The 24,433-nt window shown below is 34.7% G+C and overlaps 1 protein-coding gene across 1 annotated transcript in view; it reads left to right on the forward strand.

The window, feature by feature from the left end:
* Window positions 1–24,433, forward strand: part of SYCP1 (synaptonemal complex protein 1) — a 67,128-nt gene that overhangs the window by 32,105 nt on the left and 10,590 nt on the right. The window contains exons 15-28 of the mRNA XM_039356906.1: window positions 543–610; window positions 2,075–2,136; window positions 6,055–6,159; window positions 7,326–7,429; window positions 9,188–9,305; window positions 9,837–9,907; window positions 13,487–13,568; window positions 15,153–15,215; window positions 15,675–15,737; window positions 16,534–16,596; window positions 17,032–17,148; window positions 19,825–19,935; window positions 23,192–23,284; window positions 23,616–23,690. Coding sequence (XP_039212840.1) covers window positions 543–610; window positions 2,075–2,136; window positions 6,055–6,159; window positions 7,326–7,429; window positions 9,188–9,305; window positions 9,837–9,907; window positions 13,487–13,568; window positions 15,153–15,215; window positions 15,675–15,737; window positions 16,534–16,596; window positions 17,032–17,148; window positions 19,825–19,935; window positions 23,192–23,284; window positions 23,616–23,690 — 1,195 coding nt within the window. The remainder of the gene's footprint in view (window positions 1–542; window positions 611–2,074; window positions 2,137–6,054; window positions 6,160–7,325; window positions 7,430–9,187; window positions 9,306–9,836; window positions 9,908–13,486; window positions 13,569–15,152; window positions 15,216–15,674; window positions 15,738–16,533; window positions 16,597–17,031; window positions 17,149–19,824; window positions 19,936–23,191; window positions 23,285–23,615; window positions 23,691–24,433) is intronic.

Here is a 24,433-nt window from a genome sequence, read left to right on the forward strand (position 1 = left end):
GGTTTTGTTGTGTAATGTTTAGTTTTTTTTTCTTTTTGTATATGTGGTTTTTTGTTATTGTATTGTTATGTTTTTCTTTGTAAAATTTATAAAACTTTTTAATAAAAAAAAAAAAGTAAGTGAGTGATCAGTGACAAGTGGAGGGGACTCAGCGGGACAGGATGGGGGAGAAATAGGCGGGAAGGGCATGCTGCAGAGTCTACAGTCAGTCATAAACTCAAATAACTGCAGGAATACTGCAACATTTGTAACTTCAGGACTGGGTTGTAAGTTCTGTTGTACCTTTGAACTGTCATTAAGTGAGCTGTCTTAACTCAAGAACTACCTGCACTTTAGATTGTTATAGGAAAAACAGTTTACTAAATACAGAATTAGAATGGTCACTTAACCAGTCTGCTGTATCTCAGCTTTATAGCCATATTTATTTATTTATTTCTGCAATTCAGTGGTTTTTAGTGGTTATGTAATAATGCATGCTCAAGTTATTCACATAATTCTTTTTTCTTAAACAATTCATTGAACATTTTAAATTATTTTAATAGGAAAAAGGAATTGAGAGATGCCTCAGATGCATTAGTTTTGGAACTCCAAAATAAATCATCTGAACTAGGTATGTTGAAGAACTGAACACAGAGACACTGTTCTTTAGAACTACTTGAAATTGTGATAGTGTTAATTTTGTATATATAAATTTTATTGTTCATCTTCTATCATGGTCACAGTGCATTTATTATTCATTAAATCAATTTATATAGCCACCCATCTCACAAACAAACAACTCTGGGAGGCATATAACAGAGCTAAAAACAATGAATAAATATATTAAAATACTTTTAAAAGTATATAAAAACTAAATAAAAAAATAATAGACGAAGAAAAGTTTAAAAATAGTGGAGCTATTTCACTAGTTCACCCATTTCTTGGACTCCCCAGACCTGCTGGCAAAACCAGGTCTTGGGAAACCTCCGGAAGTTCAACAATGGCAAGGCCAAACTCATCTCAGGGTGGAGAAGATTCCACCAGTGAGAGGCACTACAACAGAAAAGGCCCACTTCCTAGGCCTGCCAAGTGTAGCTACCTATGGAACAGACTCTTTATCATGCCCCCTCTGCTGCATCTGGTAGGACAGGCAGATGAAATAAGGGAGAGGCACACAGGTAGACTTCAAGTGACAATGGCAGTTAGGAACAGACTTTCTGTTACTAATGATGCTGTTGTAAAGTGATATGACTTTGCTTAGTAGCAGCGATCTCTGCAATCTCGGTTGTTATTAACCAAATCTCACAGTCGTTGGCAATTTCCTGCCAACTTCCCACAATCAAATCAGTGGGAAAACTGGCAGGAAGTTGCAAGTCTCAGGCAGGTAGGCAGGCAGGTGAGTGGCTGCTGTTGAGTGGAAGAGGGATCATGGAGTTGCAAGGATGATATGAGAGGGTGTGAGGAAGAGTTGGGAAGAGTGTAAGGAATTGCATGAGAGGTGTGGCATGGGTTATGGAAAGTGCATAAATGTGCAAGGGGGTGCACAAGTGGCATAGTATAAAGGATTGCTCAAGAGGCTTGGGGAGGGTGTGGAAGTGGCACAGAGGGGCTAGGGGAGGCTGCACGGGTAGGGAGATTTATCCTAGCAACCTGCAACCTTCCCTGCCAGCTTCTCCATTGATTTTTACTTTTTAGCCTTTTTTTGTGGCTTTCTGAGCATGTTAATGCACTCAACTATGAATTTTTTCAAATTTTAAAGAAATATGAAAAATATGTAGGAGAATGTACCATTGGGTTAAGGATTTTTGAAAGCTCAGCCTTCTGGGTTTCTTGGAAATATCTGACTATTCAGATTTCTGTTATTGCCATCCATTCAGCCTCTTTTGTTTTGGTCCTGCTCACATTTTGTCTTGGATATACCCAGGTTTATGCGAGATCCTGAGCACATTATACTTATCTGAATATGGTCCTTGATCGAAAAGAAAGAAATAGTTCTACATCTATCTAAGAATGAATAAAAATTTAAAAAATAAGTATATGTAATTTCATAATTGAAAATATTACCTTATATTTTTTATGTTTGAATTAATTGCAGAAATGATGACCAAACTGAAAAATGATAAAGAAAAACAAATTGAAGAATTGGAACCAGTCTTAGTAAGGGATTTCTAATATTTTTCCATTCCACTAGTTGACATCATTATGTCTTTCATCTATTGAGGATTATGTCTTAAAACCTATTTTGTTTTTGTTTTTAAAAAGCACACAAACTATTAAGAGCTGATATTAAAGGGTCCTGATATGAAATTAGATGCTCAGGCAATCTATGTAGGTAGAAAATATGTAGGAAGAGGCTTGCCATCCCCTTTGCTGTGGTACAATGAATGAAATAAAACATCTTGGTGAGAGTTTCCGTTCTCACTAATATGGTGGTTGCTTTTTTTGACAGAGGTAGCTCAGTGATGAAATTAAGGGGCATGGCTTGCCAGATTCTTTTTTATTGCTCCACCTACTTATGAAGATACGATCACCAAAAATCTCAACTCATCAAATGCAGAATGTTCCACCAGTGGGCTATCATGGTACATCTCTCAGGACCATATCCAGCAAAGACTAAGTGGGGATGTAATACCAGACTTGATAGAGTAAGAGGTCGTGGTGCAATGTCCAATGTGGTGGGCATTTAGTGGGCGTGTCTTCAATTTCCCCCTGATGAACCTGTGCACAGTAGTCTAGATATTGCCGTTCCTTTAGTTCTTTCAGTAGATTTATCGGGACACTGGTAGCATCTACATTTTCTGGAAATATGAAAGTGGCAGTTTGGGAGATAGTCTCAGAGCATTCATATTCTGGTTTCCTGGAGACGGCTTAAGTTAAAGCAAGAAAAGAACGAAGACCACCAGATTTGTCTTTGATTCAGTTTTTTAGCAATCTGAAAATGTTCAAGGTTCTAATGATGAATACAGACTCACTGGGTGTTTGACCCTTTTTAGCAGATGTTTGCATGCTTCAAAGGCAACTTTAATTGCTGGTAGTTCCTTGTCCCAAGTGGTATAGTTTTTTTCTGTCGTGTTCAGTTTTTGAAAACAATACAGTGGAGTAAGCTATAGGAGGGTCTGTCCACAGCTGTACCCTGCCAAGACTATATTAGTCCGTACAACAGAAGGCCTTGCTGGATCTGGGTAATGAAGGGTGCGCTAAGAAGCAAATGCAGGCATATATGGGTTATTTTGGTGATTTCAAGATTATTGGATTGGTAGAAAATAATAAATTGCTCTCCTGCTTTATTTCAGTTCCTTAGACCATACATTCCAATTATATTTTCCTCAATATTTCCAACTTGAACATTCCAGTCTCCATTACAAACATGCTTGCACATTTTTTGAATTTCAATTTGACCATAAATTTATCACCCTTTTCTGCATCAATAATCGGAGCATAAACTTTGACTAGCATCATATTGAAGGGGGACTTCCCGTTTGCTGAGGCGGCCGCCATGGACATCTGGAAGGCAAGCTCTGTCTTCTACATCCAGTTTCGCATCACTGGGGGACCCTGGAAAGGGTCAAAAGTTGTCCTGTAGGGGCGACCAGCAAGGAGGGGATTCCTGCTTGACCCCGGAAGGGCGGTAGCCCTTCTGTTTGATCTGGGGCAGCCCTCCAAACCGGTGGACGAAAGACCGGCCATAGAAATATGGCTCGTCACTAGGTTGCAGACAGCCGAAGTCACACTTACCATCAGGCAACTTTAAAGCAGCGTGGAAGAGATTGTATGAGATCTACCTCTCTTAAATCCTAATTATCTTTTTTCCTGCATAAGCTGCTTAAGTACTTTCCCCCCTGTGGAGAGGGAAGGGAGATTTTACCCCTCCCTCTAAGAACAGCAGTGATTGACTATCCAGGGGAGTTTAAAACATTGCAAGAATAACTTGACCCTAATTGGAATTTTACTTCTTAAAGTTTGTGGACTAAAAGACTTTCTACTTTTACTGAAGATCTGGGTTTTTACTCATAAAGAAGAAGTAAAACTGAAAAGATTATAAAAATCTCCAACCTAAAGGAAAATTTTAAATATAGGGGCCACATCCTGTGGCTAAACCTGATATTGTTGTTGTTATTGTTGTTAATTGCAAAATCGTGTCCGACCCATCACGACCCCATGGACAACGTTCCTCCAGGTCTTCCTGTCCTCTACCATCTTCTGGAGTCCATTTAAGTTCACACCTGATATTACAACCTGTTATTGCTCAAAAGAGACTTGGCTGGCAGCCTAGACCAGGGCTTTTCTACCTTTTCACAGATTGTACCACTTTTAGGACATGACAATATTTGAGTACCACCAGTGCTTAGCAAGGTGTCAAAAACTTGATGATTAAAAAAGGGGTGGTTACTGATTAGATTCATTTGTTATAGAAATGGCTAGTTTATAATATGGAAAAGTAAAAAGTTGAGGTTCAATGTTAATGCTTCCTTCTACTGCAACAGCGGAAGTATGTTCTTTTTCCCTGCTCCTCCTCACTTTTCCCCATTTCCCCTCCCCACTATGTCCTACTATTTGCTTTTGTATTTTTGTATTTTATTCTATAATCTAATAAAATATTACTAACTGTAGAAAAAAGTAAAAAAGTACCAGTTTTAATTTCTTCAGTGGCTGTTCCTTTGCTGAATCACTTTCCCTTTGCACTGACAAATGTATGATGAATTTATCCATGTTTATTAGTATGCACCACTACTAGCTAGTTCAGGGGTCTTCAAACTTGGCACTTTTAAGATGTGGACTTCAACTCCCAGAATTCCTCGGCCCTCGTGACTGGTTGAGGAATTCTGGGAGTTGAATCCACAGGTCTTAAAGTTGCTAAGTTGGTAAACTCCTGAGCTAGCTGGTTGGCCCTTCTTCCACAGTGTAGTAAGAATGCACCCCCCCAATCCCTTCCCTGTACCCTTAAAGACACAGGAATCAAGTGCAAAGCAAGAAAATAAAGAAACAAACTCCATTTTTTTTCTCTTTAAGCTGCCTCAGGTGTGTCACGGGTCACAATGTTGCAATTCTAGACTGAAAGGCTCCGGCAATTGTGAAAAGCTTTAGCTCTAAATTAAGGCAGTTTACCTTCAAAGAAAACTTTCTAAAAGCCACAGACAGACTCAATTAAAGAGGGTAAAACTAATTACATTCGTTTAAAGAGATTAAATCTTTCCTGTTGTCTTTTTTCCCCTTCCCCCACCCAAACCACATTCTTTTATAGCCTCTCCTCTCCCCCCCTTTTTCTTCAGTTCACCTCCAGCTCTGAGCTGCTTCTGGAAGTGCCAATCAGCTGGAGTCAATCAGCTGGAGCCCTGCTGGCTCCTGGGGTTTCTGCCAAGCCCAGACAGTCCTGCAGCTGCAGCTGCCTCTCCCTCAGGCTTGGCTCACTTGGGCTCATTCCGCTCCCCTGCTACACCTGGCTAGCAATCATGTACCACTTGCCATGTGGCAAAGTACCACAAGTGATACGCGTACCACTGGTTGAAAAGCCCTGGCCTAGACAAATAGATAAGACTTATAACCTTGAGATATAGAGCTGTGAAGTCCAGCTGTGTTCTATATTTACTGAAAAACTTTTTTTTTACATTCTCTGAGTGCGAAGCTTTTAACTTATTACATTACTAAGAGAATATGGAGGAAGATCAGGAACAGATTCTCTTTATGCTGAAAGCAATTCACCAAACTATTCCTAAAGCTACTGATGAAATAAGAGGTGCATAAAAGAATGGGATGTCAGATACACAAACTCAAATTTTGATTACAACTAAAAAACCAATTACACAGAATATGACAGAAAAAGTGGACCAATTAAATTCTGTGACAGAGTATTCAACTGATCAACAAATACAATCAATGGAAAACCCAGAAAAGGGACTGACAATATGGAAAAGGGAAAATATTTTTTACATAAATCAGAAGAAAACTGAGGATCAAGAAGAACAACAGACTGAAGAGAAGATAAACAGTATAAACAAATAGAATGGTTGTCACAGTAGTAAAATATCACTTTGTTCACTTTGTGCCAATTTTTAATTTACTTTAATTTTTGAATAGGAACAGGTCCAAGAATTTTTACATGGAAAACAAATTCTTGAGAAGACCATTGAGAAATTACAAGAAAGAGAAAGAGAGTTAAAGAACACTCTTCAGACAAGAGAGGTATTGTAAGTTCTGATAGATTTTGATATTTACATATAATTATTACAAAAATGTATCTTGAAATATCTTCCTCTTTAAAATAATTGTATGCTGGACCCTTCATCAACCTCTTGAATAGCAGTAAGCCTCAAATTGAAGCTGCATATTTCTCTCTTTATGACTATCTGCATATACTCAGTGGGTATTTCTTTATTACTTTTATGTCATTGTCAGAGTTTTAGAGGTGGCAAGGTATGCAGAATTTTTAATGTACAGTTCTTCCATATATGACCAATTACTGTTCATAATAATATATCAGAAAGAAAAAAATTACTGCACAATTCCATATAGGAACTATCTATCTGGAAGCAGCTAGTGACACACATATCATCTCCAGAGCTTTAATAGCTAAATTAATTGCAGTTAATTGTTATTAGGAAATATAAAGTACTTGTGTTCAGGCAGTCCTTGCTTTCTGACAGCCCTTAGTAACCATCTGAGGTTATAGCAGTGATGAAAAGATAATTTTATGACCAGTTCTCACACCTACAACCATTGCAGCATTCCCATGGTCACAAGATCAAGATTTGGGTACTTCATAATTGACAGGTATTTAAGATCATTACAGTGTCCCCAGTCACATGATTGCAATTTGTGCACTTCACTATCAGCCTCCAACAAGCAGAGCAAATGGAAAAGGCAGAATTAAAACCACAAATCACAATAACATGATATCTCACTTAACAACTGCAAGTAGAATGAAGTCATTAGCAGTGACATGATGTCTTGCTTATTGAGTATGTCACCTAGCCGGGGCATTGTGGTTGTTAAGTGAGGAGTGTCTGTATGTGGCTATTTATGGCAATTTAAAGACTTATTTCATTTATGTTTGTAATATGAACAGTTAGAACACATAACGACCACATTTGGGACTGGAATTTTAGCTATAAGTCAGTGGTTCTGATCAGACTTGATTTTAGTCAGGTTTTATTATGATTGTTAAGCAAGTCACTGCAGTTGCTAAGTGAATCAGTTCTTTAGTGAACCATGTGGTCATAAAGGCAAACATGTTTTATTCAATGGGCTTTTTTAAACCAGAAAATTCCAAAGTTATATTGTTTAGTATGCTAATGATGTTATTGTAAATGGTATGTTGTAAAAGTACATTCACCCATTGTTTCCTGCAGAAAGAAATACATCATTTGGAAATGCAATTGTCCGATGAATTCGAAAATAAACAAAATTGCTTTCAACAGCTTGCAACACTGAAAGCAGAGCTTGAAAAAGAAATGTACGTAGTTATATTAATATATGGTTAACATGCTATTAGTTATGAAAGACTTTTATGATTGGTTTACATTAAAATATATAAAGGACATGCCAGATATAAGATAAGGTAAAGGTTTCCCCTATTATTATTACAATAACATAAACTAACATAATGTGTAGAGATTTCTCTTGTATAGTCAGGAGGCGAGGCTCATCTCTGTTTCTTAGCTAAGGGAGCCAGCATTGTCTGAAGACATTTCCATGATCATGTGGCCATCATAACAAAATGGAAATGCAATGACTATATGCCAAGGCTCACGGAATGCTGACCAAATTGGTACCTAGTTATCTACTCGTATTTGCACGTTTTCAAACTGTTGGATGGACAGGAGCTGGGGCAAATAACCGGAGCTCACCCCATCGTGCAGTGCTTAGGTTTCAAACCTGGATTGTCAGCTTTAATTGTTTAACTGCTGGGCGATCATGCTTTCAATATGCAGGATATGAATATCTTAAATAATATATATTATTTTGTTACATGAAGGAGAATCTACCCATAATATTTTACAAGATTGTTTTTATTAAAATAATTGTACATGGCTATTATTTGGAAGGTAGTTAAATAATTTACTAAGAGTAAAGCCAGAATATAAAAATTATTACTACTTTTTAAAATTCCAATAGTGCTGTGGTTTCTGGATGTAAGTAAATTTGTATTTTGAAAACAGTTACTGAATTTGTTTTTTTTACAACTTTTTAGCATTTCATTACTAACATTTTCATAATGCTGAACTAAAATAATATATCTCAAATGATGAGAAAACATGCAAGAATGTAATGCACACAATTACTAGCATTTCCATTTTTCTCAGATGCCTTTTCAAAAATGCTGATACGATTAATACTGGGATGGATTTTAAATAATTGCCCTTTGAGTTCCATAATATATTTACATGATATAGTACTTTGCGAAAACCAAAATCCAGTGCCCTTTTATAAAGGTCCAGATTTTCCAATCTCAGAAAGATAGATATTTATTTAATTTGTTTTTGTAGAATCAGTCTTAAAGGTTTTAAAATTTCAGAAGAGCCCTAAACCCTGATAAGATTTATGCCCTTCCAAAGCTGTTGTTGAAGGGAAATTGTGGGATTCCTATCTAAAGAAAGATACTGTAGGTTCTATAGTGAAGGAGTTCCTGAAATATTAATCTACATTTTTTTATATTGCTCTTATTATAAATGTGTTTGGTTGCAGCTGATAGCTTATTCTCTAGTTATATTTTGAGGTCAGCCAGATTAATTCTATTTAGAATTGCTACTGCTTGATCATTGTGATTTTATTTCACTGAACATGTCTAAGGTCAGTTTTGTTTTTTGCGATTTGTAAAGCATGCCATACTTCAACAATATCAGTTTTACAGTGGTTTTTAGTTGCAATCTCAGAATGCGCCTGCTTTTTGTTTCTAAATTGGTCAGTGACCATAATAAAATTTGCTATTATTACTCATACAATTTTAAAATGGCATTGTTTGATGAATAATTTCTTTCAGAAGTACACATAGATGTGGTCTTAGTATGAAACTTATCAATTTATAGAAAAGTATTTGTAGTGGTTTTTATGCTAAGTGCCATTAAATTGCTATTGGGATCAGAGTTCCTTAGCTGGTCTTATATAATGTTAGGTCTACTTGGTACATCTTGTCCCATAATGTTATTTCAGAGTAGTTTTACAAAAAAAATGAAAATATAAATAATTGTTTCTAGTATTATTATTTTAACAGCCTAAAGAATAAAGAGTTAAATATGGAGTGGAACAAACTTTTACTTGAGAAAGAACAAATTATAACAGAGAAAAAGATGGTGGACGATGAACTTCAACAATGTAAAGATAATATTAAGGCAAGTTCCTGACTATACTTTTTTAACTAAACCGTCTACCTATAGATTGTTTTTGTATCAGTAATTGCTTTTAATTTCAGAACTAAATTATAATTGTGTGCTTCCAATGCATCTTACTGTGCCTTCACTATTTCCTAAATATGGATAAGAATGGAACTTAAATAACTGTTTTTATAAAAAAAAAAAAGACTGGGAGGTGCTCTGGGTGAACTTTCTATTTTTTTTCTTCCATTCAATCAATTTTTAGAGACTGCTTTGATGAGTCTGTACAATTTTCTTGGCAAGAAAAATAATTTAAAGTGGTTTGTCATTGCTTTCTTCCTAGGGCTGAGAGAAAATAATTGGCTCAAGGTTACCCACCTGATTTTTGTGCCCAAGGAGTAGAACTCATGGTCTCCCAAGTTCTAGTCTGATGCTTTAACCTGGATCATGAAACTTCTATAAGTGACCACTCAATAGTTATAGTATATATATACTTAATTTATAACAGTTTTGCATTTTCTACATTTAGTTGCTTGTCTTTTTGTTCAGAATGTTAAAAATACAGATGAAGAAGCCAAAAATCAAATTAACATTTTAAAACAAACAAACCTCCTATTAAGGTAAGCCAGAATAAGAATGTTTACTGTGGTACGTTCAGTAAAAGTTAAGTTTCAAGTTACTATATAATGTTGTTCTTTTTGAGAATAGATTCTAATTTCATACTTCTATTCTTACAGTACATACTAATGCCTTTTGCTAAAGTAAATGTATGTATGTATGTATGTATGTATGTATATGTGCGCGTGTGTGTGTCTCTTTGTGTATATGTGTGTATATGTATGTATATGTATAGCTTTAGAAGTAAAACACCTTTTATTGTCCAATGCAAAACAGGATAGATGTTACAGTCTTATGTTATATATTGGAGTGACATATCAATTTTATATAGGTTGGTTGAGTATTAAACTGGGAAACTGGTTCCCAATCTAAAGATGGCCATTATTCAGATATGTATGTATTTCTTACATAGATAAGATAAGATAAGATAAGATAACTTTTATTGTCATTTTTTTTCCTGTGGGCACAACGGCACACATCAAAAATGAAATTTAGTTCCCCGCTCTCAAAGTGAAACACATAGATGACACACTCCTAAACATAGATTAATAAAGAAACACCATATTCCTGATTGTTCAGGTTTTTTTGTATTGAAAGTGCATAATATATACACACAAATGTGGCCTAGTGAAGTTGGTAGAGAAGAGTCAATTTGCCTGTTCAAAACAAGTTATGAAGGAGATTAATTTAAAAAGGAAGAAAAGAAAGGAAGATCTAGAAACAGAAGAGCTTTGATAGCTCTATGGTTCAGATTCCTTACTTTGTATTTCAAAACAGCTCTTCCAATCACTTAGGCAAATTTTGTTGTGAAGGAGGCTTGTCTTCTATATCTGTCTTCTATTTCTCTAATAGGACTGATCTCCCTAAAGGTTTATAGTCCTATGAGAAATTCCAATTCCAACCTTTAATAATTTGGACTCTTGTGGGAGGCATACTTCTGTTGAATGTGGTACAAGGATGGAGTACATAATAAAAATTAAGAGCAAATAAGTAATAAAAACATTAATCCTTAAACTCTCAACCCATCCTGCCACTTCTTCAGGAGAGTGATTAATAACTGGTTCTCCCTCTTACCTGTGACAAGGGTAAAAAGAGAAAGGGTGGCAGAGGGTTTACAATTGCTTCTTTGAATCTATCTTGCATAAATGGTTAATTAATCGGAATAGAGCTGGAAGGAACCTCCTGCTCAAGCAGGAGACTCCATACCATTTCAGACAAATGACTGTCCAGTCTTTTCTTTAAAAACTTCAGTGATGAAGCACCCACGACTTCTGAAGGCAAGCTTTCCACTAGTTAATTGTCCTCACTGTTAGGAAGTTTCTCCTTAATTCCAGGTTGCTTCTCTCCTTGATTAGTTTCCATCCAATGTTTCTTGTCTTGCCTTTGGTGCTTTGGAAAATAAGTTGACCACCTCTTCTTTGTGGCAGCCCCTCAAATATTGGAATACTGCTATCATGTCACCCCTAGTCCTTCTATTTCTAGACTGGCCATACCCAATTCCTGCAACTGTTTTTCATAGGCCCTTAATCATCTTAGTTGCTCTTTGCATTTTTTTCAAATTCTCAACATTTTTTTTGTAATGTGGTGACCAAAACTGGTTGCAGTATTCGAAGTGTGGTATTACTAAGGATTTATAAAATGGTACTAATACTTCATGTGATTTTGATTCTATGCCTTTATTTATACAACAAAAGATTGTATTAGCTTTTTGGGCTGCTGCCACACACTGCTGACTCATGTTTAACTGATGATGTTTAATTGATTGGCTCATGTTTAATTGTGAGAAAGCTATTGTGAGAAATAGCTGAATTCTGTTGATATAGATTGAAGAATCATTGCCCTATTCTAAGTTGCCACGTATTTTAGAGAAACAAAAAGTTGTATTACCACTACTCCCAATTCATATTTGTACTGTATATTGTGTGCATTATTTGGCTACACTGATAGACTTTGATTAACAATCACTTGTTCAGCAAACACTCAAAATTATGATAGTGCTGAAGGAGTAGTACTTATAATCCGTCCTCAAAATTCTGACCATCTCTGCGATCACTCTCATGATCCAGACACTTGGTGACTCATGGTCATGTGATTACATTTGTAACCTCTACCAGCTTCCAACAAGCAAAGTTAACGGGGAAGTTAGCAGAGAAGTAAGTGAAGGGTTATTGATGCTCACTGAGCTTCATTGTTTTCTTACAGATGTTTCATTATCCAAACTAGGTAACACCTTCCATGCTAGTAGGAGTGGGATTTACTTTCATTTTCTATTCTAGTGGCTTGCCCCGTCTGTGTTGGTGGGAGGGGTCTTGGTGGTGTGTTGGATGGATTGTTTACTGTTAGCTTATTTGGCAGTATCTCGATCATGGTATTGTTTGCTTCATGATTGTTAGTCTAAAATTACTCTTGTTGTTAATATCTGCTCATTTGGGTTTTGATTTCTGATGAGGAGGCTTTTTGGTCTTTTGTTCCCTTTTTTGGCTTGTTCATTGTCTCTTTTGAATGATATGTAGATGTTGTTTATGACTTTGTCTTGTTGATGGCTGATTTGTCTGTCAGGCTTTCAGCAATTTCTGGTTTTGGCTTGGTTTAGAATGGTCACAGTTTCCCAGTTGAAGCTGTGTTTAAACTATGATTAAGTCTGTCCATGTATTGTGAAATTAAGGAATTTTCATGAACACCAACTAGGAGTCGGAAAACATGATGAAAACTCTTTAAATTCACAACACATGGACACATTTAACCATAGTTTCAACTAGAGAACTGTGACCTTCCTAGACAAATCAAAATCCAAAAATGCCAGAGAATTCCTGGAAACTTGGAAGCCTGGAACCCTAACCCATTATATTTGTTATGGTCCTTTCTAACTCTAGTTCAGGGGTTCCCAACTGGGGGTACTCGCACCCCCTGGGATGCGAAACGATATTCCAGGGAGTGTGAAAATGTGGGTTTAGAAGTTTCAAAATTATAGTGTATATGCATAATTTGTTATTTCGAACTTTTGTAAGGGGTGCAAGAATATATCAGAAGCGTTCTAGGGGTGTGGGGTATAGAAAAGGTTGGGAGCTGCTGCCCTAGTTTTACTAACATATTGCCAGATATCAGACAAAAGGAATACGGGATGCTTTATCATTCCCTTGCCAAAAGCTTTTCTAGCACTTTATTTGAACTATTGAACTAAATGTTACTTTCCTGAAGATTGTATTTTATTTGATTAACCACTTAAATCAGAAGGTTCTTTCTCTGTTACAGCTTATTTGGGAGTAAATATTCCTGATGGATGTTGCTCCTTATAACTCTAATTTTCATTAGGGTAGATCTTCACAATTTGGATATAGCAGTGCGTCTTTACTGGCATCTCTAATAGTGATTGTTCACTTCAAAAATGCAATAGATAAGGAGGCAGATAACAAAAGGAAAATTATCCTATATAGATCTGTGCAAGCATGATTACACAATATATCATAATCTAATATTAGATAAGTATGAATATTTCCATTTCTACACGAATTTAGCAATGTTTTCATTGTAAATATTTTATAGATGCATGGAAGTAATTGCATTTATTTTTTGTTACATAGCAATGAATTAGAGGAAGTAAAGGAGAAACTAAAACAAAAGGATGAAGAAGCAAAAAAGAAAGTTGATGAAAATGAAGAAAATGTATGATATCACAATTTAACATAGAAATGTTAATATATGCAAATTATGATAAACATAGTATGTAGTATGTGATTCTTTGAAAAGAATGAATGCTTATGTAAAGATATGAAGATTGCTGTGCAGAAAGGCAAGTTTCAATTCCCTTTATTATATTGATGTGAATTAGGAATATATCATGAAAATTATTTATTTATTTATTTATTTTTAAAATTTATAAGCCGCCCCACTCCCGGAGGACTCTGGGCGGCTAACAATAAAAACACCATTAAACATAACAAAACAAACAGTACAAGAACAGTCATCCAGGGGTCAGATTTTATAAACCCCAGGCCTGCTGGAAAAGCCAGGTCTTAAGCAGCTTACGGAAAACCAACAGGGTAGGAGCGATCCTAATCTCCATGGGGAGCTGGTTCCAAGACGTGGGTGCCATCACAGAGAAATCCCTCCTCCGCGGCCCCACCAAATGGCACTGCTTGGCCGACAGGACCTGAAGGAGGCCCAGCCTGTGGGATCTAACCGGACGAAGGGAACTATCAGGTAGTAGGCGGTCTCGCAAATAGCCTGGCCCTGAGCCATATAGGGCTTTAAAGGTAATAACCAACACCTTGAATTGGACCCGGAGACCAATAGGCAACCAGTGCAGCTCACAGAGGATAAGTGTTACGTGAGTGTATTGAGGAGCACCCACTATCACTTGCGCGGCTGCATTCTGGACCAACTGTAGTCTCCGAATACTTTTCAAGGGTAGCCCCATGTAGAGCGCAGTAGTCCAGACGTGAGGTGACAAGGGCATGAGTGACTGTAAGGAGAGCCTCCCGGTCCAGGTAGGGTTGCAACTGGTGCAACAGACGAACTTGTGCAAAGGTCCTCCCAGCCACAGCTGTCAAATGATGTTCCAAATTCAGCTGTGGATCAAGGAGGACACCCAAGTTGCGAACCCGCTCTGAAGGGGGTATATTTTCCCCCGCAAGAGTCAACACTGGACAGTCGGCATGATCCTTGGGAGGCAACATCCAAAGCCACTCGGTCTTGTCAGGATTGAGCCTGAGTCTGTTAACCCCCATCCAGACCCTCATTATTATAAAAATAATCTGGTGTAGTGGGACTGGGATATTAAAAAGTATGTGTGGAAAAACATGTAGAGATGGGGTCAAGACTGTATAATTGGTGTAAGAATGATCAGTACAACAAAAACCCAAATCACTGGTTCTATGTTCAGTTATATTTAGTGCAGTTTCTGGGAAACAACATGGAAAATTAACATATTTTGAATTTGTTATATATTTATATTTATTTAATTAAGAAGAGTCTATTATAAGTGTGGCACTCTGATCACAATTTACTTTAAAAAAGCATCATAGTTTAGAGACTACCAAAAATATTATTACTTAAAGTTTCATGAATCAAATGGGCAGCAAATGTTTATCCAACAATTAATGTATTATTCCTTCAAATGCCATTAGAAAAAAATATATATACCTCCACATCTGTTAAAAAAAGGTTCTCATAGTTTAAAAATAGAATTTAATGAAAATAGTAGTTAATTTTATAATATATTTGTCAACATTTATAATATCTTTCTAGGTTAGAAATATTGAAAATGAAATTTCAAAAAAGGAAAAACAACTGAAAACGTTAGAAAACAAGGTATGAAAATGTAAAAATCTACCTATCAGGCTTTATAGGAACTTTGATATTAATCCATTTTTTTTTACTTTTTTCAGGATTCAGAAACAATCTTTGAATCAAACAGAAATGTATTATTAATTAATCACTGAGAATGTTTATTGCAACTTTTGTTTTTCTATACATTTAATACTTGTAATCAAAAGTAATAAATGCGTATGCATTCAGTGTACAACTCATATATCTTCCTTTGTTTCAGATAAGTATTTGGGCACATGCTTAAATTGCATTTAATCTCAACAAATGGTTTGGTTTTTATATTGAAGATAAAACAATTTTCAGAGCTGCAATCATAGCAAGTTTTGAATAAGCCATAATCAGAAGAAATATTTCAGATCAGTTATCCAAACAAAAGGATTACATCTAGAATAATTATGTGATATATTATTACTATTTGAAATATGTGTTAAATACTTTTAGGTTAATACTTTAAAGAAGCAGATTGAAATGAAAATCAAGAATATTGAAGTACTACAGCAAGAAGTAAGAACTGATAAACATAATTCATGTATAAAACGTAGCATATACAGTATCTATTAAATTTTTCATTCAAATTTGCCCTATTAAAGTTGAAGACTGTAAATGTTTCTATCAAATCAAAATACAAATAGTTTGTAGACTAAATATTATAATTTAACTGGATGTACATTTTAAAAATAAAAAGTAGAAAAATTACTAAATTGTCAATGGAATATGGTAATTCAAAATGTTATCTCAGTTCACACGAGTAGCTTAAACTTTACTCTGAATAAATTCTGGCTTTGTATGGAACTGGCTTTGTATGGAACTGGTAACTAAAAAGGTCCCTTCCCCTTTTAGAGACAAAATAGAAGTAGATACTTGTATTAAATATCTGTAAAATATGTGTGCTATATATGCATGCAAGAATGCTTTTTTCCCCTTTGCATTTTCAACTATTCCACTTCTAGGGAAAAATGATATTTCAGGCCATATATATAATGATTATGTTACTACAGTGCAATGACAACATGTTTGATCTAGATTTAATCTGGATTCCATATTATTAACCAAAAGATTTCTATAAACAAATGAAAAATAGGATCTGAAGACAGCAAGGATACAGCAGGAACACCTCCCTATGGTTGCTGATTGCTTCTTAAAAAAACTGCACCTTTTCATGGCTCACATGATATTGGGCAGACTTGAAAATACATATTTCAGTTAAGGATTAAGGAGGTGTTTATTATAGCTATAATTATATAAATATTGGTGTATAATTAAATGTATAAATAACGTTTTCATTAATAATTGTTACTAGAATAAAAGCTTGAAAAAAAAACTTGGAACAGAAAGCAAGCAACTGAATATTAGTGAAGGAAAGGTAGGCATGTTTATTTTTTGCATCAGTAAAAAAATTGTAAGAATAATACAAATTTAAGGAATTAGATCTGTAAGGTATGATACATGATGACATTTAACAAAAAAAATTATAAATTACTTTTTTACTACTATGGCCTTCTCAGGGATACAAAGTTTAAAAATAATTAATTAATTAATCCATTAATTCATGTCCATCTCAGTTCCTTAACTATTGGGATCCCATTTGGAAATGGTTAAGATTACCATGTTTGGGTTGCAAAAATCTAGAAAACTTAAACAATTAGGAATGTACCACTTCTGTAGTTTGCTGCAAGGAAAATGCAGAAGCAGAATTCATATTATAGAAATGTATGAAAAGTTGATAGGAAGTAAATGATACCTATCCCTTGGTTATTATGAATAGGAATAAACCTGTTTTCGTTTTTGTTGTTCAAAGGTGAATAATTTCCAATTAGAGTTAGAAAACATAAATAGGTTACACAAAGAAACAAGTGACAACTATAAAAATGAAATTGAGATGGCTAAGGCAAATGAAAAAAGACTTCTCAAGGAGGTGAGAATTGATGTTTTTGGTATTTTATAGAACTGCACAATTTACATTGCCATACTTGTATACAGCATTTTATTGTATGGTTTGTGTTTCATTGTATGGTTTGTGTTTGTGTTCACTATTTGTTAATGTTGCTTTGTCTTCAAAATGTTCTCAGGAAATAAGATGTAGAAGATTGATATGGGATGAGAGAAGAAGCATTATATCTCATCTTTAGAATTAATTTTAGAAACAAATTTCTAAAAGTTTAGGAAAAGACGGGAGCTGAGATAGTTCTTAGAAACTCATGCAAAATGGTATATAGAGAGAGGATGTAATGATACTCATCCCAGAGAAAGAAACAATGAATGCTACTTTAAGCCAACAACAGCAAACAACCTTAGCTTTAATCTTTGTCTCTCTTCTATCCCTATAGATTCATGGCCATAACTAGGATGTTGTAGTCTTAAACTTTAATCAAAACACTGTATAGTGTCAAAGTTTTAATAATGAGAGCAAGAATAAATGCTTTCCCCTCACACCTACAGTTTGATAGAGGACAAAATAAATCTCTTTTAGACTTCTCTTTGGAAACAAAGGTAACTATCTGACAATTTCAGTACAAATTTCAGCTTATATTGCTGATAAAATATAATAAGGTCTAGTGTAAGGCAAAAGAAAATATTACTATATTAAATAATGAGTTCATAAAATGAAAAGGGAGTAATATTACAAACAGATCACAATTGCAAGATAACAAAATTAACCTTGCAGATACTTCTCTGTCCAATCTCATTCCCATTTTCAAGAAGAGAAAAAAAATAGAAAAAAAGTATTTATATCCCACCTTTCCTCCAGAAGATAGAGTACACTTCCTTCTAATTTTGTCTACATCACCAACCTAGTGAGATAAATTGGGTTGAAAGTAAGTGATTGGCCCAAAATCAACAAGTGATCTTCTGTAGATAAAGATAGATTTAAATCTGAATCTGTATATTCCTACCTTAACAACTACACCACACTGGTTGTAGTTATACATTGGGATGTTTTTGAATTTCTGTGTTGCATTGTTGAGTGTCCCTTTCTTCCCAGAGAATGATGCCTGGCTTCAGTAGGAAAGTAAAAGGCATCTGTATAATCTGATTTCAACAACAATAAGAACAAAAACTTCTTACTGAAAATAATAAATATTCCTTTTATTTTTCCCTTGTGTTTACCAAAGATACAGATTGAAAAGCAGGAAAAAAAAGTTAGTGCAGTATCAGTGAAAAAACTAATAAAATGGAACAGAAGTATCATTATTATATCTGGAATGGAGGCCTTTCTTGCAGTTACATTGGATAATTTTGCTTTGTACACAGCCTTTCATCTTTAGGGCTGGTTGTTGAGAAGGTTGTTGAGACACTTTCAGCTACAAAATGTTCAGAGGAAATGAATTATCTGGATTTTTAGGATTCAGGCCCGAAAATGGGATTGAGGCAGACTGGTTGCTCTGATAGATGACATTTATTGGGCCTGAGTAGGACCTATTTATAGGTCATATTTAATTTGTTGATGACATTTGATTCTTTGGCCATGTATCCTACTGATATATCTCTAGAAGTTGGGAATGGAGGCATATTTTAAGTAATTTAGCTTCTGCATTAGATAGTTATTGGGGAAGAGTGGCCTACTCCTTGGGCAGTCCCTTATGGGCTCTCCCAAGTATCTATTTTTTCAACTCTGTTGTTTAACATCAGTATGAGACTGCTGGATAAGTACATTATCTCAGTTTGGGGTGATATATCACCAGTACATTAATGATACTCAGTTGTACATCTATAAGTTGAACTAAAAAGCTGTCAAGGTATTGATTGGCTGTACCCTGATGGCAGTGAGTATCTGGAGAAGATAAAACAAGTGGAGGTTGAACTCAAACAATACAAAATTGTTACTTGTTTGGAAGTCATGTAGTTCTTTGTTCCATTTTTAAGTCTGAATGGGGAGCCATTCCTGAAGCAGCAGCTTTGTGATGTGACTCCCAGCTATTGGTGGATGGGCAGGTGGAGGCTATGATCAGGAGAATCTTTCTCCAGCTTTGCTTGGTGTGTCCATTGCAGCCCTATCTGGAGCAGGAGTTTGTAATGGTAACTCATATCCTCATCACCTTTGTAGAGCACTCTGCATAGGGGAACATTTCAATATAAGTTACAACTGGTACAGGACACAGCAACTCTTGTGCTGAAAAATAAACACTATCATATTAAATCATATCTCCAAGTGTCTTCAGTATTGGTTTTGACTATTAAAGCCCTTAATGGCTTGGTTCGTAGATTCTTGTAGAACTGTTTTTTATGAGTAAAAATGTATGTATGGGAATGGCACAATGGTTGGAATAATGGGACTCTGGCCAGAGTTACCTTATAGGGAATAAAAATTTAATGAATAATAAATGATATTTCAGTTATGTTTCCTTCCTAAGGATGTATAGTAGTAACTCCATTTCAAATACAATTAGGATAGATTCAAATTCCAAATGCCTGTTTGAAGCTAAGGTTGCCTTATATTGATTGGTTTTGTCTGAGCATCCAGAATATATGACTACTGAAAATTATTATATTAAAAATATAGCTAATTCAATGTATACTAGCTTAATTAAATTCATTTAATCATTTCCTCTCATTTAATCACTTTCAGTCATATATTTTGTCTTGTTACTAGATAGAAACAATGAATTCTTTAACAAATGAAGCAATGGCAATGCAGAAAGAAATGGATATTCGATGTCAGCACAAGATTACTGAAATGGTAGCACTTATGGAAAAACATAAGGTAAACATAGTCTTTTATTTACATATAAATGATAGTTAATACAATGCCGACCAATACCATGTGGTCCCATAAACCTTTACTGGTGCGGACCAGGCTCCCTATCTCATTTGTTTAAAAACATGTTAACAATATTCAAGTTCAAAACTGGTATTTTGAAGAAAAATCACCAATATCTAGCATCCTATGTATTTATAAGAATTCCCTTGAGCCCCTGAAATTGGTAGGAACCAATCTACATTAGTAGATTAACATTAACAATTATTTCACTTTCTAATAAATAAGTGATTTGTCCCGTGGCCATCATAACAGTTATTTTATAAGAAAGAAATAGTTTATCCGTCACCTGATTTTAGAATTTCCAATGTGTCCAAAATATTTTGACCTTTAAAATAAGTTTTGTTCAATAAAAGGTACATGTGGATGGATGACACTGCAAAAATTGGAAATTTTAAGTGTTCTTTTGCTGCATGTAATGGAAAAATAAAGTAAATAGTGATATTGCCAGACAAATCATTATTTAGATATCCACTAATATAAAATATAGATATTAATTATAGAACTAATCTCTTCATATTTATTATAAAATGCTCAAATATTGCAAAGAATTGGATTATAACCACTGAGGTCCCTTCTAATTTTGTAGTTGTATGATTCCAGTTTTTTTTTATCAGTAATTTAACTGATCCTGATTTCTGTTGATCTGCTAAATAAATTGTTGGTTGCTGTTTAGTGTCTGTTTTATCTGTCTTTCGTTTTCTTAAATAAGATCATTTGTAACTTCAGTATATATCTTTCAATCAAGAAACTGGAAGTCTTTTTTCTTCTGCATTTCATTTGCTTTTTTTCATGGAGTTGGAGTGATTTATTCTCTCTGAAATGCAGGCAACCCACTTCTCTACCTTACTCTCTAGAACAATAGCACTGGCAAATGACTCAGGATATTATAGGTAGTCCTCAGTCACATAGTGATCATTTGAAATTATAATGAACCTCCCCACAATTACTTATGACACAGTTTTGAGGTTCTGGCAGCCCCTCCCTCCCATTTTGGGTACTTGGCAGCCAGTCCACATTTATATTTTAGCAGCATTTCATGGTTATGTGACTGCAATTCATGACTTTTTTTTGCCAGAAACCCACATTTACTTCTGATTTATTTAGGTACAGTGAGCTTGCTTAACAACCATGATGCTCACTGAAGGACTGTGGCACTAAAAAGGTTGTAAACTAGGCATGATCACATGATGACCCATTTAAAGACAACACAACAATCATAATTCAGGGGTCAGTTCTAGTCGTAAGTTGAAGACTACTTGTACACTACCTCTCCCTACACCTGGCTTTGCAAGCTGAATCTGGAGAATGAATTTTGACTTTTCTCTCAGAAGTTAAGCAAAACAATATCTTGTAGGAGGCTTATAAATTTAAGATCTCCTTCACTTTTCATTTCTATTACATGCACTCATTACTTTCTGGCAGGGAGTTTAAGGCAAATCTTTTTCACTTACTTTTAATTCCCTGTTGTGAGTCTGTAATTCTGTTAGAAAAAGCCATTTATATCAGCTTCTGGAAAGAAGAAATTTAAGCAAGGACCAGTGAGTAGTTACTATAAAGCAAACTGTTATTGCAGAAAAATGAGGGAAAGATTATATCTGAATAGTAAACACTAGCACTAATGAATAATTGTACCTCAAATGGATTAAGCATTTTGAAGTCATTTTTCTTACTTCAATCATTCCTCTGACCGTAGGAAGAGAACCTTAGAATGTTTTCTGAGCCATCATCTTGAAAAGGAATATATAATTCTGGGACTCCTTGTATTATTTTACAACATTTTCCACAATTTAAATATGCCCTCCTATTTGGAAAATTGAAGCATTGTTTTAGTATGGCACAATCTCTCCCACCTCATTTTCTATCAAACTGCTGTTCCTATGCACATATTCTTTGAAAATATTCCTATTAAACATATGGGTCTTATTTCCAAATCTTGAGATTGTATGTTTACAGGGCAGTTAAATGTCAAGTAATATAGCCAGTAGAACTATATGGCTTGTTCTTATTAGATAGGGAGAGGTGAAAATATTTCAGATCTCTGTCTTTCTTTTTTCTCTACACCGACATCAATATAATCATACATGCATTCACACAGCTCATGCTAAGACATTAGTATAGCTGCTCTCTCATTTCATTTGCCAATGTGAGTCAAAAGTGCTCTTCTTTATTTTTGCTTATGTACAGATACCTGATAGTTGGTCTTCCACATATTTGATATTCCCATGTCCCGGCATGAGATGGAATATGTAGTTTCAGTAAGGTGGCCTCTGCCACCTAAACAGTTTTAGCTATGAAGGCATACAGCTACTATCCAGAAATGTGATGGTACATTTGCAGTAAGGTTATTGCAGCAGAATATTCACCTCTGAAGGCTCCTTTTCCTTGCAACCTAGAATGTCCACAAAGAAAGTATTCTGCTGGCATAAGAACACCTTTGCCCAATTTAAACATGCAACAGGCTGGTGGTTTCCATTATGAAAACATGTCGTCAACAAATGTTAAATGTGTCACCTTCAAACCACAATAACTAAACTATAAATGAGCTTAAAGAGGAAACAAACAGGAAATTTGTGGTCAGCAAGTTGAGTTACTAAAGAGTCTGTATAACTGATATCAAACTTTTAATCAAGCTGACTTATATTTGAATAGTGAAAATTCTATGACTTACAAAACTTACAGAAAGAAGTCCTTTGTTTCCAATATGTTTTGATCAGTGATTAATAAAAGTGGCCTTATGAAAAGAGCACTGTTCAGGATGAATAGAGCAGAAGAATGGCCTTGTCATTCCTTTTGCTCCACAGAAGGGTCTTACATGCATGTGCAGCACATTAATAGACATTACTTTTCTTGAAAAGAGACATCTGCTTGAGGCAGATTGATTTCAGTTCACAGTACTTTTCACTGAAAAACAAAAGTGGTATAATCTCCGTAGTAAAAGTTGCTGGTCAAGATAAATTGTTTTTTGCTCATGATGTAATGTACTTAATTGAAATAATATACAGCCATTTCCCACTCCCTTAATAATTATATCCAAATGTAGTATTATTTTTAGTTCAGTTCTTAATGATATCTCACATTAGGAACACATGTTACCATGGAGAAAATTTATGAGGTTTCTAAGAGTTGATGATGATTTGATGGCACATAATCAGTATGGAATGTAATCCATTTTTAACTACTAAATATCTGTTCTGTACAGCACCAATATGATAAAACGGTGGATGAGAAAGATACAGAATTAGAGTTTCATAAGACAAAACTGCAAGAACTATCATCAGAAATAGAGTCTTTGGTAAGAATATCTTGTAAGTTATTTTCAGATGATGTAGGTGCTTTAACTTCCCATTTTTTTTCTGAAGAATTTGCATGGCCATACTGCTTACTACTTGGATGAAAGAACTCTCAAAAATTTCAGAGCAAAACTGCAAGTTTAAAAACTTCCTGGCAAAAGACAACAATAAATCATGTATTTTTGCTGTGAAAATTACAGTTAAATTAAAGTTTTGGTTAAACTTTGTTTCTTTTTAATAGTTCTTTTTCTCTGACATATTTACTCTTTACTGCTTTAAAAAAACTGATGAGTATTTCATAGGTTCTGTCCCAACTTTATTTGTTATTCTCAGAAAAATGAACTTTCTTGTAAGAAAAGTGAAGTTTTTTCTCTTCAGGAGCAACTTAAAAGAGAAATTAATGAGAAGGTATGTCTTCTGAACTTACAGTAAAGATACACTGCTGTTCAAATAATGGATTATTAATCTTCTTCCATATGACTAGACACTAAAATATAAATCCTAATTTATTATGTTAGAATGAAAGATGTCATCCAGCAGTAATATGTATAAAATATCCATTTAATAAACCCTTATCTGATTTTTAATTACAAATTAATTAATAAACTCATTACATAACTGAAAGAAAATGTTAAGAAGTAAATACATTTTATTACTTTTAATAAAAAATAAAACATGTTTGAGGGGTCTTCGGTGCTGTCTGAGCTTGGTTGTTTTCTTGAAGATGTTTCATTACTGAAACTAGGTAATATCACCAATACATTGATGATGTTATCTAGTTTGGGTAATGAAACATCTTAAGAAAACAACCAAGTTCAGAGACAACCAAGGACCCCCATTATTTCAACCCTGAGCTACAAATATTCTCCTTTATTGATAAAACATGTTGTTTTAACAGTACTTTTTAACATGGTTACTAAACCAAACATTATTAAAATATATTATGAAACATACTGTATTCAGCACTGCATGTTTTATGGAATAACTTTGCTATATTTTAGATAAATGTAGCATCTTCAGTGAATTAATATCATTGAAATTATAGTAAAAGTAGAATTTGTATAGTGGTTTGCCCTATTTGTCAATCATGAAGCAACTTTTATGATTTTTAAAATATATTTTAAATATGAAGAAGAATAAAAAACAGATTA

This window comes from Crotalus tigris, unplaced genomic scaffold, assembly GCF_016545835.1.
Source record: "Crotalus tigris isolate CLP2741 ecotype Arizona unplaced genomic scaffold, ASM1654583v1 scf7180000018838.1047803, whole genome shotgun sequence".
Lineage (NCBI taxonomy): Eukaryota > Metazoa > Chordata > Lepidosauria > Squamata > Viperidae > Crotalus > Crotalus tigris.